This window comes from Anomalospiza imberbis, chromosome 9 (genome assembly GCF_031753505.1).
Source record: "Anomalospiza imberbis isolate Cuckoo-Finch-1a 21T00152 chromosome 9, ASM3175350v1, whole genome shotgun sequence".
NCBI lineage: Eukaryota > Metazoa > Chordata > Aves > Passeriformes > Viduidae > Anomalospiza > Anomalospiza imberbis.
The window spans coordinates 27,491,653-27,510,824 of NC_089689.1; the positions used below are offsets into that span (position 1 = coordinate 27,491,653).

The 19,172-nt window shown below is 40.3% G+C and overlaps 1 protein-coding gene across 15 annotated transcripts in view; it reads right to left on the reverse strand.

Moving 5' to 3' along the window:
- DAB1 (DAB adaptor protein 1) overlaps positions 1 to 19,172 on the reverse strand; it is a 414,913-nt gene that overhangs the window by 76,864 nt on the left and 318,877 nt on the right. Inside the window, exon 1 of one of the 15 annotated variants that reach the window (XM_068198867.1) lies at positions 1,173 to 1,509. The exons of the other annotated variants lie outside the window; for them this stretch is intronic. Coding sequence (XP_068054968.1) covers positions 1,173 to 1,203 — 31 coding nt within the window. The 5' untranslated portion in view covers positions 1,204 to 1,509. Of the gene's footprint in view, positions 1 to 1,172; positions 1,510 to 19,172 lie in introns of those variants that run through there. 15 annotated transcript variants of the gene reach the window in all.

Sequence of the window (19,172 nt, forward strand, 5' to 3'; positions counted from 1 at the left end):
CCAGTGTAAAAATTTCTTCCCACCAGTTCTTTCAGTCTTTGAAAGAAAAGCCTATGCAGTGAAAAATCTAAAATGCAATGGACTGAGTATGATGATTATTCCTTATTATTGAACATAATTAGCTTCTTACTTCCACAGAGTATCTTAATTATTGTAGGTGTTACCAATTCAAACAACTAGGGCTTGATTAGGTTATTTTTCCTATTTTAGTCTAATAGTTCCTTTTTTTTACATCAAGTGTCCAAAGCTGCAAACACTTTAAAAGAACCCAAAATAGTCAAAAAACCACCTACTTTCCAAGTGACTGAGTAGGGAAATAATGAGTCAGTGCTATTTAATCGGAATAAATCCTAGCAATGGACTGAATTTTCCTTATTCTTCACACAAGCTCAAACACACCAATTCCTGTAAGTTTTTAGGCCCCAAGTTTAAATAGGTCAAAAAATAATAGCAGCGAAAATTAAACAGGCTCTGCACACAATAAAAATTAACATATTGAAAAATCAACTTCACTAAATGCAAATGGGAGATGAGATTCTGAGATGCTTACTCCAGTATTAATTTGAGTGTGAGTGCTGATGAACTGAGGTGCTAATTAACTTGCAAAGCTATCAGTATTTGGCTTTAACTGATTGGCTGTATTACAGAAATCCTAGGATGCTCAGAACATGTAAAAAAAAAAAAGAAAAATAAAGCTAAAAATATTTAGGTTCTCACTGTTTTGAGACATTGCTGGTTTTTAAAGCAACAGAAGGGAAATCCAACAGATAAGAGCTACTTTGCAAAATAATGAAGTGAATTAAATTAAACTATAGCTTGATGAAAATTGGTGTAGAAAACAGCACTAATGATGCTAAGAATGGAATATAACATCTCTGCCTGCACCACACATTCCATAAGCACACTGTGCACATAAAGCAATGCAGTGAGTGCAATAAACATAAACTACAGTGAAGAGGAGAATGTGCACTTTATATTAGGCAGTATACAGAAACTCAGACCAATTATGTACATAAAATATTGGTATTTGCTTCACACAGAGGCAAGTGAAAAAAACCACGAGGAAAGAGCAGGGCAGCAGGTGACATTTTCAAGATGAAGAAAGCCCAAACCAGAACAACGGGAACCAATTAAAGAGCACATGGCATAGCAGGCTATTCCCTCTCTCTTACCTTGTTCCAAAACCCCTACAAAATATATCATGCAGCATCAAATGAGGCAGGAGATCATCCATTTTTACTCTCTGCTTGCTTAAATACCACCATAAACTGACTGCCCTGAAGCTCTTGTCTCAAACACTTTTCCCCCTTTCCTCTTATCTCCTCAGTTGGATACAGAAGATTCCCGAAGAGGCACTTCCACATCTGGTACATAGTAAAGTTTAACATCTGGGAGGTACCTGCTGAAAGTCTGGGGTGATGATTCTGGGTGGTAACAGTGGCCCCACAAGCTGGGATCTGTCTTAGAGCTTGGTAACTTCCCTGAAAATGCAGCACTCTGCAATTAGAATACAGTTAAAGGAAGGAACCCACCTGTTTCTTGATCATTTATGCACCATTTTGTGTTAATTAAGGATCATCTATACCAAATTTTAAGCTTGAATGTCACACAGTTAATAACCAGAACAGAAAACAGTCACTAGCTCAGGAAAGAAATATATAGGGAAGCCAATTAGCAGGGGAAAAAAAACCCTCAAAATTGTTAAATACAGATCCTTAAGTGTCTTATTACATAAATAGTTAATTAAGAATAATTTACAGAAACAATTATCATTACCACATTAACACTAATTGTTCTACCCAGGAAGACAGCATTGTATAAAGCAAGATTGCCTGCCTGTTACTTCAGCACATAAAAATGTCAAGGGACTTCCTTTGGTCTCCTTAATTCCCTTCCAGTCTTTTACCATCTCAAGACAGAAGGGCTGTAAAACAAATCCACAGAATGGGGGTTAACGTATTAAACACACCACCTGCCTACTTTTATTGAAATAAATCAAGTTTTCTATTCAAAATACTCCTCCTTTTTTCATATGAAAATATGTCACTGACAACCCTGCCCAGGAAAAAGTCATCGCTAATATTGTATGGATAACAAAGTAGCAAGACTAAGTAAATAGGAAGAGACATAATTATGTCTACATACAGTTTAAATCTTGAGATTTTAAATTCAATGGGAAAGTCTTCAAAGAGGGAAAAAACCAAACAACAGTGAATATAAAGGCGGGGGGGAACTGTCAGAAATTACGTGCAGGAGGGATGAAAAGACGGCTTTCTGCTCACATCTCGGATGCCAACATTGTTTTCTCCAAAGCTACAGACAGAAATAGGAGCTCTGTGCATGTACCAGGCACAGGATCTGGCCCTTCAGCTCAGGGCTGCAGTGCCTGATTGAGTTGAATTTAAGCCTTCTTCAAATTGCCTCTCTTGTTGCCTCTCTGCCAGCAGCTTTCCCCGCACAGCACGTCCTGCCTGCGGGGCAGGGAAGGAGGGCAGCTCCTGCTGCAGCCTGGGCAGCACAGGGATTTCATCTTCACGGGTTCGCCCTCCCAAAATCCAGCCACCTTCTCACCCACGAGTACCCCAAAATCACCTGAGTTCCCTTACAGATCTGCTCCAGTAAAAGAGCGGGGGTGTGAACACCTCCCCCTGGATCTCAGGTATCACTAGTTCAAACTCCAACACTTTTTCCGAGGACAAGCAGGACCTCTGAGATTGGAACATTTAACCATGTGTCCCACCAAACCAATCCAAAACCCCCATTAACAACATCACTCCAATAATGGCCCTAAATACAGCACCTTCTGTTTGCTCATTTCAAAGGCAACCAGCCCAGTGTCCCTGGACATTTCAAATAACACAGAGCTACAACCCAGCTGGGTTTTCCTCAATCTATATGACAAAGATGCCAGCCTCTTCCAGGAAGAGACAAAAATTAGAAACAGAACATTTATTTTCATTTACACTCACTTTTCCTCAATTGCCATGCAAATTAGAGGCAGGTGTGGAAGGGAAACAGAGATCTTTTAAGATGTTAACTTCTCACCTTCCATGCAGTTACACACAGGCAGCACTAAGAGCTCTGTACACCTGCAGCAACCTGGAGAAAGAGACTGTGATAAACACTGCCTATATTATGCATAATTACCAGTGTGAGGGGCTGGACACAAAGTTCTTCCCAATCCAATGATGTCGAGAAACAGAAAGTTTTAAGTTGTTGATGCAGGAAGACAAATCAGCTCCATTTAGTAAGTGCAGCACATCCTGATCCCTCTGTACATTCAAGTGTCAATCACTCAAGTGATGATTTCCAAGCTTACAGAGAGGCTGGGTAACTGATAGCCCCAAACTCACTTCATGCACTGTTCAAGCTCAGTCTACAAAACAGCATTAACCCAGTTTTTCCTAATTATGGCCCAAAGAAATTTCAGGGTGGCAGCAACCTCAGCAGGCCGGCCTGTCACACGAGAATTACCCAATTTGGGGCTTTTGCTAAAACAGCTTGTAGGGATTAAGCTTTTTTACCTTGAAGCTGAGTTAGATAAATGCACCACCTGATCAGAAGAACAAAGCAGACTTTAACACTGTTTATGTTAGTGCTGTCATTCCAGAATTCCTCAGCCTTAAGAAAGGCTGCAGAAACATGAGCTCATTTATACCACAGCACCTGCTCTCAGCAAGGCCAGACACGGCATTATCCTCTGCAAGCTCATCTTTTGAATAATACAGCAAAATTGAAGAGTGAACACTATAAAAGGACAATTTTACTGTTTCTTATGTCTCAAAGGTTTCTTGTGAACACTAAAGCTGTACTTGTCCAGCTGCCCCACGAGGGAACAGCAGGAACCTCACAGGGCCCATTTACCCATGTTGACAAACAGGATTTTCAGGCCAGCTTGTTACTAATGATTCTGGATTAAGATCAGACAAAACTGTGGGGCTACAGAATAACTAGGATAACTCCTGGAAGGGATCCCGTGGCTCTGGTCCTGGTGCCAGGCTCCACGTGAGGCTCCCTCCGCCGCTCTCCTGCGTGTGCTGAAATCAGAGCTCAGCCTCCGAGAGCTCCCTCCAACAATGCTGCCTAATGAAAATGATGGCACAGGAGAAGAGCCTGGTAATGAGACAGCTCAAAAAAAAGTCACACGTGCTCGCTGGAAGGTGTGGGAGTGCTGAGGTGAACTCCCCTGGATTTTCAAGCAGGTGGAATAATGACTTCCCTAACAACTGCAGAAGTTCCTATCCTGGAACTGGCATCTTTTGGTTTAAAACAAGTTGTAAGAGGGAAGTAGCACTTGGAAAATGCAATTCCTGTGCTGATGCTGGCTGCTGCTCTGCTCACACTGAGGCTCAGGAGTGCACAGGACAAGGATGAGCTTCCCACCCACAGCCCAAGGATCCCACTTAACCAGAGGCTGCTCTTCCCTGCCTGAACTTTCATCCTGTGCTCCTCCCAGCTCCAGCACAGTGAACTTATGCACAGTGTGGGAAGGGAGGGGGCACCTTTTAATACTTAACATTCAAATGAAGCCCAGCATGTGAACACCAACAGCTGCCCCATCTCTGACTCCTTGCCTCACTGGCTGACACGCCTTCTGCCTTTCAATTCAGTCAGTAGATGTGCAAAATTCCCACTCAGGAAGGCTCCTCCGGATGGGACTGCACAGGATTTTGTACCTTGAAGAAAACCAAACCATAATAATAAGATTATCCAGGTATTCAGAGTAAGTGCCCAATATTAATAAGGAAATTTTCAGCACTTCTACTTTGCAGCAGTGAGTTCCATGTGGCAGGTTTCTCTCTTTTCTGTAACATAAATTTACTGCTCCTCAAGTTTCACTTCTTGTTCCATCTACTGACAGGAAGTATCTGTTTTATCTTTCCAACTCTCTGCACTAACCACCCTAATTTTATCCAGCTTCTCTTGTGTATTTTCTCTCTGCTATCTTTTTGACTCTAATCCCTCGCAGCACGATGGCATTATAGAACTTTTGCAACTTTTTTTATTTATTCCATTCTCCAGACGTGCTATGATCCTGTCGGCATTAAGGGATAGGCAATTAATTTTTCTCTGTATGGTGGGAAAAGATAAGAAGAAATCAGATAAATTTAATGGTCAGAGATTAAGAAGAACTTCCAGTCCTGCACTTGGACCACAGTAACACCTACCCATTGCTAATATGCTGCTTCACTGAAATTGTTGCAAGAGCATCTTTGTGAACCTCTGACATGGTCCAGACCTTACCTCTGTGATTGCCCAAGGACTTTCAAGCCTGTAATTCTATAAAATCATGTCAGATTAATTTTCTACTTTTATAATGTAATTTTCTACTTTTATAATGTAATTTTCTAATTTTATCATTCTCATCACTTCTATGAAGAGGTGAAGCCAGAAAGTAGGGAAAGATTCAAGTGAAGGTTTCCACTGTGAGGAAAGTTGCAACACCATTAATGTTCATCATTAGTTGTCAAATAATACACACAAGAGATTAAAAGACTCAGTTAACAAAATTGCTCATATCCTCTTTTTGCTGAAATCCATGCCAGTTCATAATTTCAACAACCAAATTTTCAAGATCTGCTTTGGGAATAAATATTTCAAGGATAACTTTTACAGCATACTGGAAAGCAAAAGTAAAATCTGAAAGTCTACAGAATTATATCCTCATTCTCACAACATACACAAAATCAAAAGTACCAAAAAAAAAGATGAATGCAAATTTAATGTATAAATAATATTCAGTAATAACTTCATATTCACTTCCTTTTCCAAGTACTACACATGTATATTTTCATTTATTAATTGCTATCACACCTGTGACAAAGCTACAGCTCTGCTTTGCTTTATGGGCTGCCCTGGTTTCAGCTGGGATCATTTCTTTTTGTGCTCAGTTACCAGCTGGGCTTACACCATGATATGGGCTTTGTTTTATTTTTCTTAATCAAAGACGTTTCAATTTAATCAGCCATTCTCTTATACTTTTTTTCCTCTATTCTTTTTTAAAATTATAACATTCCCCTTGCAGAGCAGCAGAGGGGAGGGAGCTTCCATCACTCCCGTGTCCCACAGGCTGTCAGGGACATCCTGATCTCCCGCAGCCTTTTCCCTCTGCACTGGTACTCGCTGCTCAAGTGCCACTGGCACCTCTTTCTCCATCAAGAAGAAAGATGAACAGCCCAGGTAGTGAGGTTCCATTTCACTCCATAGATCAGCTAACTACGAGAGCTGCAGCAGAGCATAATTTACATCCCCCGTCAGAAGTCTGAGCGTAGCTGACAGCCAACTTCACACAGCTTTGTCTGATCTTAATCCACCCCTGCACTCCAAGCTCCAGCAGCAACCAGCTTGGCCCAACTGAAACCTTTTAATGCCTACACTACAACACAAACTGCTCCACTGCTTGAGAAAAGCCTGCTCTTTATGGGGAAAAAAAACAAAACCAAAAAACAACCAAACCAACAGAGCACAGAAAAACACAGATTAAGCATTCAGCTGTAACAAGCCAAGTGAAATCCAGGTGAATGTCCCCCAGGTGAGTTTGCTAAAAAAGGGGCACATCTTTCTTAATTCTGAGTAGTTTAATTTTTGAGAAGCCAAAGTTTGTATTTTTTAATTAGTTACAAGTGACTTCAGCTTTAAGCAAAACACTCTCAACTATGCAGGCAGCACTGCTACAACAACACTTAACTAGGCTGAGCCTTTCCACCAGCAATGTCTAATGGCTCACCTAAAAATGGCTTTGCAATGAAATTGTATTAATTACAGCTGATACTCTCATACTTGACAAAGAAAACTGCAGTTTTCCTCCTGTGCCTGTTGAGTGACAGAACCCAATGTGGCACCGCTCAGAGCAGCAGCATCCTGCTGGAACTGTCACCCCACATCCAGCTCAGGATCCTTCACAGAAGTGAAGCTCAGTGACAGTGAGGTAAAATTCAGCTTTTAACTCACACTGGAGATTGGAAAGTCAATGAAAACCTTGTTTCTTTCAGAGCCATTAGCTCTCAGTGCTTCTACAAGAACAGGTAGAGCTGCTTGAAATGCTTGAAGCTCACGAACACCTGAGAGAGGAGCCTCTGCTGAGGAGAAAAGGCTTTACAGGCAGGAGTGTGGCTGGTACCTTTTAATACAGAAAAATGGCATTTTCTTTTGTAGAAACAGTGTAGTTTATCCGCCCTTCACTGATTTACAGGACAAAGCTCAGAACTTTTTATCAGATCATCAGAGACACCACCTAACCACATTCACATGTGGGAAGACTCGTGCTCAGACAGAACAATCCTTGCTCCTCTAACTGATGTTATTTAGTAGCTAAGAAGCACAAAAGCCTGACTCTGGGTGTCGAGTCCATAATTTTACATCTCTGGATTTCCAGGATTTACATCTGTCATAAATATCAGAAACATGAATCTTGGAAATCAAGTATTAAAATGAGGGATGATACTGCAATGTGCTGCAGCACAGGCAAATTGCTGTCATTTCCTGAGAGGTGGCAGTATTTCAGTGGTGGCTGATTGCTTTATTATTTTTGCATTCATTGCCCATCACTGATGTGTGCAGGTTCATTTTCATTTTTAAAAAGTGGCTCTAAAATAAAACTCCAAAATGCACCGTTCACAATGGGCAGAGCGCACATGTGATTTTTGTGAATTTATTTAGTTTCAAACTTTGTGAAGTACTTTGAGATGGGGGATAAAAAAGACACACATCCACCTCCACAGGCAGTATTTATAGATGTGTATAGATGTGTAGATGTCCAAAATATGTCCACCAATGGAAACCTTAGAAAGTACATAAGCAGTAGCAGCTTCTTGTATAGCAGGTTCTCAAAAATACTTCTTAAATATACCTACCCATCTGCTCTTTCCATTCCGGAGAAGAAGATGAAGGATATTTTCATTTTTGGTGAAATAAATTAATGGAAAAATACCTGCCTATATCCTGCAAGGGAAGCAGCTGTTGACACACAGTTTATTAGCATCAACTGGAATGTTCTTTGCTTATCAAATGTTATCACAGCGTGTTGTTTTCCACAGGAATATCTGAATGTTAATCCCCCCTGTGTTTATTTGTTTACTGTTCACTATGTTTTCCTCCTTGTACACTAAAGATTTGCTGGAAAACTCCTTGCTTGGAACAAGCTTTCTGTAGAAAAAGGCTATTTGTGTGTCCATCCCCACATGGGATTTTCCTCTGAATTTTATTTATTGCAAGAAGGGGAACTAAATAAAAAATACTACCATAAATACTACCCACACTGAGTAGGAAAAGACCAACAACACAAGTAATGGCTTTTAAGAGAGCTCAAAGTCCTCTGACCTCATGTTAAAAAGCAGGTGAGATTCCCCATATATGCAATTTGCATTGATATCCTTGTTATTTACTCCAACTCTTCCCTTCTCCTGCAACTGCGATCTCATTGTTCTGCATTTGATTTCTCCAAGTGCAAAGGGAAGCAGGAAAAGTGGTTTTCTATTCAGTGTCAACACACCTGATGGCAAAAGTAACCCAGCACTGTGTGAGTAACAGGAGCACTCGGCACAGACAGTCCTCAACCCTCACCATGCCTTTACAGTCACTAATTCTCCTTTCTGTGTTGGGTCCAAAGCATTCATGGATGCACTGGAACTCCATAACCACACAAATACAGAGCCACTGACAGAGCCCAGCACTATTAAACACCTCCAAGCCTCCCTCTGGTTTCCTAGACAATGTACAAAGGTGAGGGAAGACTAAAGCCACCCTTCAAGCTGCCATAAACCCTCTCTGATAAGCCATAAACCCTCTCTGATAAGCAATCAATGCCTGAAAATTATCCTCAGTCCAAGTTCTGTGAAGAGAAACCACTTTAAGGATCTTTCTCTCAAGGTTATTTCCAATTCCATGGTAGCAAAAGGATGTTTATTTTCCTAAAAGGTTAATTCTAGAAACCTTCATGGAAAGTCTGTTATGGAAGAATATGCAGAGAGAAACTTTTTCTCAGGTAAATCTCAGACTACTGTGAGCAAGGATGGAAGTGTGAGTGGGATTGAGAGGGACATAAAGGAAGGAGTAACTGAGGCCATGGAAGGCAAGCCAGGGTTTAGAAGGCCTCTCAGATGTAGTCAGAGAAGCAGTCCTTGCACTTTTCTAGCAACATCTCCCTAAACCAATTAGGGAGAAAATCCCAGCAATGGGAGGCCCAAAAAAAAAGATAAGGACAAGGCAAATCAAAATAGATGCTGCAGCTCAGTGAGGCTCCTGACACTGCAGGAAAACAATGTATTTCCATCCTTGAAACAAATATACTGACATGACTGGTGACTGACCAGTGTGCAAGTTGTGACTCCAATAACCATATGAAGCTTTGTTTCAAGATTACAAAACGCTTCTTCCTGTAATTCATAAAATTTAAGCTTTGGCTCTTGTCCATTAACTGCTCTGATCTGCCTCTCATCCTTGTGGCACCGCTCGTGCACCATCACCTTCTCCTCTGCATTGCTGGGATTGCTCTTTACCTGCAGCCTCTGGAAAAGCATTGCAGAAACATTATATTTAGACAGGAATGGGAAAAAGACTGTCATGATGCCAAAGTGCTGTAATTAAAGGGAGACAAATTAAACTGGGAAGACACAGAAAGACAATTTACTTGAAGTAACGTATTTCAGCCCACCTAAGGAAAAGAAAAATCTAAACAGTTTTTCATTTAGGGTTATGGTTAATTATTTATGAAGGCAAATCCATAAAGCCTAACAGCTGTATTAGAGAAATCTTCTGCCTGTGTGTTTGAAAACACTGCAATTCCCACACTCCCAAAGTTACTTCTGGGCTGTACGTTTTGATGGGGAAGTAAGGAAGAACAGAGATTTTTCAGGAATATCCCACTAAATCAAATTTGAAAAGGAAAAATTTTGATTTAGATTGAGACTATAAAAGGAGTTGAAGAAAACCAAAGTGTGGTGTGATTAGAGCTCCAATACTGGTGAAAATATTCCCATTGGGGAATGGGAATTCCCCAATGGGAATTCCCATTTAGACTACAAAGGATTCTCAACATGCAGGGGATGTTTAGTATAAAGTGACACATTTATGCAGATGTTTTCAAGGCAATCACTCAGTTTAGGAAAAATGCACCACTAGAAGTGTTTGATTTGCTGCAAGAATATTTGTCAATAACTTAAGGAAATACTTGAAACTACAAACCTGTTATTATGGCTAATTCGATTCAACATCACAGCATTCCTCAAAGGGAGGCAAGTCAGAAATATGAAACTGTCAGAACTTCCTTAAAACTCAAGCATGATACAGCCTAAATCTGCCACGCAGCTGAAAACAAAAAGTGGAAGAAAAATTAAAAAGAAGCCTAAAACAGGGGTGACATGATTTCTGTGAGCGCCTTTTGGGACTGAAAGGCAAAAAAAAAAAAAAAAAAAAGAAAAAGGCATTTTCTGCCAAAGTTATTTGACGGAAGTTGTTCAATCCCAAATTTCCTTTCTATCTGCCTTGGGCAGAATTCTCAATTTCCTACAAACAGAGTCCAAAGTGGGTTTGGAGGCTCCCTGGCACCTCCGGAGCTGTGCAGATCCAACACCTGCCCCTGAAGCCGCCTGTCATTTTCCCTGATGCCACTGACATACTTTCCCTACTTTCCTCTCTTTGTTAACTCATAAAGGGAAAACTGGAAAGAGAGCAGCTTCTGCTGCAGGCTGGATTCATTAGGAACGTCCTGACAATGTGCTGCCAAACGAAGGGAGGCAAAACTGCTTAAGAAATCCGGTGAATATTTTTGTATTTTAATTGTGTCGCGCTGCATATTTTACCTGCGGGAGATGGAAGTATTTACAGCCTTCCACGTGTTTATAGAAAGATGTACATCTTTAGCAGAGACTGAGGGGGAAAAAAACGGGCCCAAAAGGAGAGAAAAAAGGTTTCTTTTTGTGAATGTGGTCACGCAACAGGACAGTGAAGAACCTGCACCAGCTCAGAGCAAGAAGAATTTACACAGCTCCAACTCCAGCAGCAGTTGGATTTCTGAAGCAGCTTTTCCTTTCTCCTCAGCAGCAATTTCCTTCTATTTCTATGAAAATAAAAATGTTAGAGAAATTCAGATTTCCTCACATTCCACAGCCACTCTGCCTTTTAAAACACTAAGGAAGAAAATCAAGTGCCTGTGTGCTTAGCAGCTACCTTGGTGTTAAATCCTTACCTGCTCCTCTTCCAAAGCCCTTCCAACGAGGGGTTTGCCACATCTGTCTTACTGCCAGGAGATTTTCACAGCATTAAACTGCCACGTCTACAAACCACATTGTGTTGACCATTCTGAAAACCAGAGACACCTCACACTGAAAGGTGATTTATTCACATTGAAAAGATAACCAGAGAAATCACTGACATTAATTTATTTCCCTCCAAGAATCCTTCCCCACCCTGTAAGCAGCAGACCTGGAGTCACATATGTTTATTCTTACAGCCGAGGGACCAAAATCCCTTCACAATGAGAAGATATTTAAAATCTCCCCTTCTTAGAGAGCCAGCTTTATTTCAGGCATCTTAAAGAGAAAATCACATTCCCTCCACAGAGTGCTTCTTTAAGAGCCTGGATGTGGCTGATGCACTGCCCAGACCTCAGCAGTAACTGGAATTTAAAGCTTTTAGCCAATCTGCAGCTTTGTCTACACTGCAATATTTTGTGGGTTTCTTGTCTAGCTGGAGTGGGGAAAAAATCCCAAACCTTCATCTTGAGGATAGCGCTATTTTTTTTCTATTTTTCTTTATCTAAATGTTGTGTCATGGACAGGAAGCTGGGCCACCAATTCCTTGAAATCACTGCCATGTCCCCTGCCCTCAGCTACGTCACCAGACCACTCACACACTAATGAAAGTGTGTGAATACATCATTTCAAAGTGTCAATTCTAGGAAAAGACATTTCCATACTGGTTTCACCTAACAATAACTGTACTTTAAAATATTGTCTTGGTTTGGTAACCTCCAGGAAATTTGTCTGCACTGATTTCAGCAGATTTATTTTGACACAACTGAGAGCTGAGCCCACTCCACTGAACGTGCAGACCTTTTGCATTAGTTCCAAAGCAGAGTCCCCAGCAAATTTGCTTTAAATGGGGCAGCTCTAGCAAACTAAAAAGTAATCCTCTCCTCCTAATTTCCCACAAGAACATGAACATTTTGTGGTACATTTCTTGATTATGTGAAATCTCCCTGAAGAATCTTCACCTGGAGCTTAATGAATGACACCACACATCAGACAGGAGCCAGACAGAATATATCTGTATATATCTGTAAACTGTCCTCTGAGCAATCCACCACCTCAAAAGTCAAATCAGAGATGTGATTTTACAGGAGGATGTTTATTCCCCACATCTTTCTTTATGGGAAACAGCTTCTTGCTTTAAGTCAAAATCCTTAATCATGAAGTGAGTCCATGTTTGTGTACCTAATTCCATAAAGTCTCTAAGCTCAGAGAAACCCCAAGTGCAAGGATGGTTTGACTTTTCCTGCCAGCATCTGGGATGCAGCAATTCAGCATCTGGAAAGGTAAAAAACACCCACTGGAGCCAGTGGTGACCCTTGCCACTAAAAAGAGCAACGTGGATAGCAAGAAACCAAGGCCCTCAGCCAAGATAACCTCAAGTTATTTGATATTGATTCAACGTTAAAATCCTCCTTGTTCTACTAAAGTCAAAATGAAATATTTTTATGTATTTTGAGCCTTATTAAAACCTATTCTTCCTTTTTAAAACAAAACTTAATTGAAACCAGCTAGAAGAAGAAAGCTTCATTTATCACAAAGTGACATTTTGTAATTAAAATACAGTTCAGAACAAAATGTTTAGCTGCAAAGGCGTGAATTTTCCCTTCTTCACCGTTGCTGCCAACTTGCTATTATTATGAGTGCAGTTAGAACCAGAAAACTGGCTGGTGCTTCTTTTCACTGAAAATTAACTGGAGGGAAAGCAGGGATTGTTTGTCTAGAAACAAGATGCCAACTTGTTCTCTTTTTAGGGCATGGTGAAGATGCAGTGCCCTGACCATGCACTGAGTTCTGTGGGGCTGGTCCGTAGCTAATGAAAAGTAATTAAAAATACCAACAATTCCTTCTCCTTTCTTACTCTTGCTTCCTTGAAGGCTCCCTTTTCAGGTCAATTTATCTTTTTCTGGCACAGTTGCTCCATGTGACTTCCTCTAAACATATTCACAAGGCTTTTCACAGACAGCAGTACCCCCAGAATCATTCCAGGAAATCCGGAAGATTCAGTTGCAGGTTAAGAGCAGGAAAGAAGCATCAGGTTATGGACAGTTGGCTACAAACTTGACTATTCTTAAATTTCTGTAGTGGGTCTCTAACCAAAGAATCAGGTTGGTTTTAGAATGGAATCTTTAGAATTTTCATTTCAGAATGGAAAAGATTCTATTGTAAAATGAAAATGAAAAATTCCATTCTAAAATGAAAACTGTACACAGTGCACATGAGCACTGCCTTTTACACTCACTTCTTGTGCCTAAAATGCTGAAAGGGCTCTGCTAGTAATAACTATAAGCTGTTGTAAGCTGGGAACCCGAAGCTGACTGGCAAATTACTTTGGGGTATATGAAGTCATTCACTCCTTTTCCTAAAACAACATCCTGTGAGCTAGGAAAATCTCTGTGTCTATGCACAGCAGAAATAAATACAAACCTTCTGATGGAGGCACAGAAAATGTACAAGAAACTCGCATTCCTCTAAGCAGAATGGAAGAGGGAACAATCATTTCCACTGCACATTTTGTGTCTTTGAGACATAAATAAAAGGAGCAGAATTTGGTTTCAAAACCTGCCAGCGAACTCGGAGTGATGAAAACATTCTTGCTCTCCTCACCAAGTGAGCGTGCTCCCAGGGCTCTGAAGTAGGTTAATCCCATGATTACAGCATTTGCAGAGGTTGGCAATGCTGCTCCAATCTCCTGCTGTACTTAGACACCAAATGAATAAAAATGCCTCTGCTACAAAGGTTAAACACATTAAAGAAGAGTCATATGAAGCTTTAGCCATACCTCTGTCAGACACAAGAAATAAAAATCTGCAGGATCCAATGGCTGGAGATACTCAGTGATTCAATGCTTTTTGCACAATCTTCCCATCCCTAACACTGCTTTTTAAAAAGGGAGCACAAAGAGCACCTCCAGTCACACCATGAGTGTTGGGATTCACTGCCCTGGAGTGATCCTGTTCCCTTTCCAAACCTGTGTGTGAAACACCATCCTCTGGAGGAGCTCCACCACTGCCAATGCAAGCACTGGCCCAGCTGTGCATTCACTGGGACAAGGCTGTTCCAGCTGCACTCCAGACTCTCACATCTAATGGCTGAATTCCAGACTCAAAGATGAAATTTCCATGAAAGAAAAGTGTTTCCCTCAACAATTCTGACTTAGCAGTCATTTAATACTACTCACTATTAGGCTTGAGATGAATAAATGTGTAAATTAATGTATCTAAGTAGATGAAACGCTGATGAATAGGAACATATTGATTATGAAACCTCAGACCTCAAAGCCCATCACATACAGCAGATCAAATGAAGCCCCTGTTCAAAATTCAGAGGTGATGCACTTGGAATATTTTGCCTTGGTCATAGCAGCATAAGCATATTAATGTTTTCTAGACATGAGAGTCTGGCTTACTAAATACCCATATTCCAGGGATAATTAGTTTATACAAACAGCAATGGCAAGAGGGAACTGCTTGTGCTATACACTTACTAATTAAGATAATTCACTTTTGAGTGTAAAAATACTAATTTTTTTTTTTTTTTTTGGAGAAAACACCCAGTTCCTTCTTTCAAGTCTGTTTTTTTCTCCTCACAGAACCCCATTTTCAATTTTTTTCACTTGTCAGTTCTGAATAATTTGGTTAAAAAAAGGTATCTAAAGGGTTTTGAGCTTAATGCAGGCCAATAACCTTGAATATTTTAAAGCAGCTAGAAAGAAGCTTAACCACACATTTCAGCAAGTCTAAAGAGACATAATTTGAAAGGTATTTATAGCCAGTGCCTCTTTATTTTCACATCTCAGGCTTTTAGAACCTTTGCTCTAAACCTAAAGGGGAAATTTTCCCCCTTTGAACTGGGCTACTTCAAATGGAAACTTCATTACTAACCTTAGAGAATTCGGTCTCCTCCAAACATCATCTGCTTTGAGAGAAAAAAGTACATCAGCTTGTGTTTGGATATAATTAGTGTGAAATGACAGAAATGACAAAATCTGGCCTGCAGAGGTTATGGGGCATAAACAAAAGAGGATGTTGTAATAGTTTAGACTTCTCTGCTGGAGATAGTCTGTGTGGAACAGAGCAAGAAGAAAGCACAGAAAATATAAGGCTGCCTTCACAGAGTTTATCTGATGGTCAGTGAACTCACACGAGCTTCAAGCTACATTTCTGAAGGTAACTTCACATTCCTGAAAAAGCACATGAGGACACCTTTGGTGTCTTTTCCCCTGGCTCACTCTCTAACCAGAGCAGTGGAAAACAATATATATCCACCTATATCCTCATATCCACCACACAAATTTAATCAAACATAAAAGTCCTCTTTGATAACTTCTCTCAAAGGTGTAGCTCTGACTTTTTTATTCTTGTGTGGGCCAACAGTTCCAAATGAGCTTCCTTGTTATCAAATATTCGAAACCAGATTAAATGTCAATAGAACCTCCCTGGAAGCTGAACTTCGAGTAAATGGTGAAAAACAAGTTACTTTTCACAACTTCAAGGCTTCCTATTTCCTCTGTTGTGAACATTTTACTCCAAAACTGGACTCCAGTAGCAAATATCAGGTTACTTGTTACAAGTGACATCTTTATTTGTCAATCTTAACAGGCAACAGGAAATACATTTTCCATAGTGTGTTTATAGAAGTGCTTACTGCACCTTTAAATTTGCACTGATTGCTTCATTATCAGGCACAATCTCCCCTCAACAATTTTTTTTTGTAATTATATTTTGTCTTAAAAAGAGAGGAGTTTAATACAAAGACATGAAGTATTTAATATCAACACACAATAATTTCACATCCTAAAAATCCAGTATCTGACTGCTCTATGGACATTTAACACCAAATAAGATTAATAAGTTCCACCACAAGATTAAAAACCCCAAACCCTAACCTCCTCTTTATCTTTATAATCTTTTCAGTACACCAGCAGTTTATGCATTGAATAAAATATGAGGGATAACTGAGTTAAGAAATTACTGGAGAGAGTTTAGTAGGTTTTTAAATATATGAAATATATATTTACTTTATCTTTATTTGCTTAAATGACCATGTCCCTGTAAATGGTTGCGAGATAATTTAAAATGAATCAATAGTAAAATTAATATAAGATCCTAAAGGTTTTTAAACACAGTAAAGGTTCATTGCTTCCATGAGATCTGACCCCAGGATCTTTGTTGCTTTCCTTAAATATGTCTGCATAAAAAACCCCCAGACATGACCCCTACAAATTAGCATTAAAGTGAGCTTTCAGGTTGGTAGGACTCCTTTCAAGCTATTTTTGAACACCCAAGCTGTCTTTGTTTCACTGAAGTAAACATCTAGCACTGAGTGGGACCACCTACACTTGTCTGGTAGGGAATGACTTGGCCTATAAAGAATTATTATTAATTAGCATTATCCTGGACCTCATTAACATACGCACATGCAGATGAGCTTCCAAGTATGGGCCTGTCCCTCATTTTAGAGTTAGGTAATCTCTAATAAACGTCAGTGCCACTAAAGATTGATCATCCCCCCTGCTCTGACCCTGGGATCATGTTAAACATCCGTATCTTAACCAACTCTGAGCCTCTTCTCATTTGTTCCTCTGCCAAATTAATCCCTCCCAAATCCTGCTCTGACTGCACCCCTCTGAGGGCCTGCACTGATGTCCAGTCATTCACACTATTAATTTTAAACTTATTTCGGAGGTATATATATGAAAAGGATTTCTCTGAGGTGTAAGGCATTTAGATTCAGATTCTATCAATAGCCACATATCCACATTCAGGCTGAGGTGCCATGCAAACAAAGCATCAGCTCCATCCTGAGTGCCAAGCACAGCCCCAAATGGAGCACATTCCCTGACCACTGTCCTTCCATTCACTGAGCAGGACAAAGGTCTCCAGGAAACAGCAAGAGGAGCTCAGCTCATTAAAAACTGCAGGAAAATGTGTATCCTGAAGGGATATTAAATGAGGCTTACACAGGCAACTTTGAGGCTCTGCTTCCTTAGAATTTTAGTGCTTAACCTTAGAGCCCCGGCATTTCTTTAATGCAATTAAACAGAGGCATAGATATAATGTATTGCTTTAGTTATAGTCTAGCACAGAGAAAGAAAATAGGCAAGAGGGATAAAGAATTCTGTGGGCAGCTTTCATTTGGATCTCCAGTGTCTCTCGAGCACTGCCATCCTTCTGACACGCTCACCACAGCAGAGGCTGTGTTCTTCCACATCCAATTTTACTGGCAAGGGCTGGTAACATGATTTTTAAAGAGGCATTTCAGATAGGTGCATTTTTTAAAAAAAGAACTATAAACCATAAACATCCTACACTGGTAACTACAGCAAACACTGAGCACACTAGGTAACCATGTCAATATTAAACTTAAGCCATGCCTGAGTACAGAGTACACCCAATTTCCCTAGTGCATTTAATTCACTTTATGTTACTTTAGACATTTGAATTCAATTTAAAACTTACACATGTAACACCAGGTTGCAAAAATAGAATGGTTCATCCAACTACTACTGGTGGTTTTACCTTCCACCTAGTTATCAGCACATTATTGTGATGTGTGAATATTACCCTCTTATTACTTTCAAGGCAATTTTATATTTAAAATGAAATTAATAGTTAACCTCAAAAGACTGAACTTAATTTCATTTCACTCCCTGAATCATCCTTTTCACTACACAATTCTCCCTCTAACTAAACTAAGAGCATAAGAGGTGTAATTATAGATCACAGATTAGCTGTTCAGCATTTGCTGGTGGTTAAAGCAGGGTAGACCTTAAGTTGGCTCCGGAGGAAGCTGCTGCTCCTGTCACTCGTAGAAGAATCTGCTGCAAAATGTTAATATTTAGAAGTCAAGGCTGGAGCTGTCTGTGCTTTTGGACAACTTTGCAGGATATCCTACAGCCACTGAAACAACTGGGAGAGGAAAAATCCCCCCAACGCTGTAGCTCACCAGATTCACTTCCCTCCAATGGAAGATGCTGGAAACACAGTCATACCAATTTCTTTGGTTCCACTCCCAATGACTTCTGGGCTGATAGAGCAACAAACAGCTTGGTTACTTCCCTGACTGCCCCGTCACAAAGAGAGACCACACATCCTTCCCACCTCTACTTCAAACTTGATCTACTGGGAGCAAGGACAGGCAGTGCTGGGACTCTGCTGCCAAATGACAATTCACCCTCCCCCTCCTGATTTTAGTGCTGTTTTGCAGCAATGAGTAATGCTGTCTCTGGGAAATGGAAGTGAAAGCTACTCTGTTCTTGTCAGAATAATAATGGATATTGTGTTGGCAACTATTCTCCTGCACTGCACAACTGCACAAATGAAAGGAATTGGGAAAAGCTAGTACTGGAGTAAATAAAGGGGGTAAACTCGCCTGCTTGCAAATAAGTGATAATTGGGTTTGGTGTTTCAGCCTGGGCAGTGAGAACAGGATAAAGTGTCTAAATCAGAAGTGATTTCAACCCCACTGATCCTCATCTGTGGAGAGAGGCTCTAGGGAGAGGCTCTGGCTGTTCAGGAGGCTCAAAGCAGAAACAGTTTAAGAAGTTGAGCGTCTCCACATGAGGTTTTACAGCCAGAACCAGACTGAAAATGGCCTTTGGCAGCTCTCAGGTTTAGTTCAATACTGGGATATCCCAACACTGGGCTATCAGCTCCGGCCCCACTGTTGTTGGAAGTAGAAGGAATGATGCCAAAGAGCAAGTACATCCCTTTCTTTTTCAGACAAAAGACCCCACAAACACATTACTTAGTTAAGCAAACTAAATATTGTCACACATGAAAACCCAAGCAAATGTAAAAGCAGAGAAATGCTCTTTTCCCTGTCCTTATACCAACACTAGCTATTATATATAATAATGTTTAGATAAAAATAATACAAATAGGATGTCGTTATTTCTGAGGACATGTTTATCTCTAACTCACT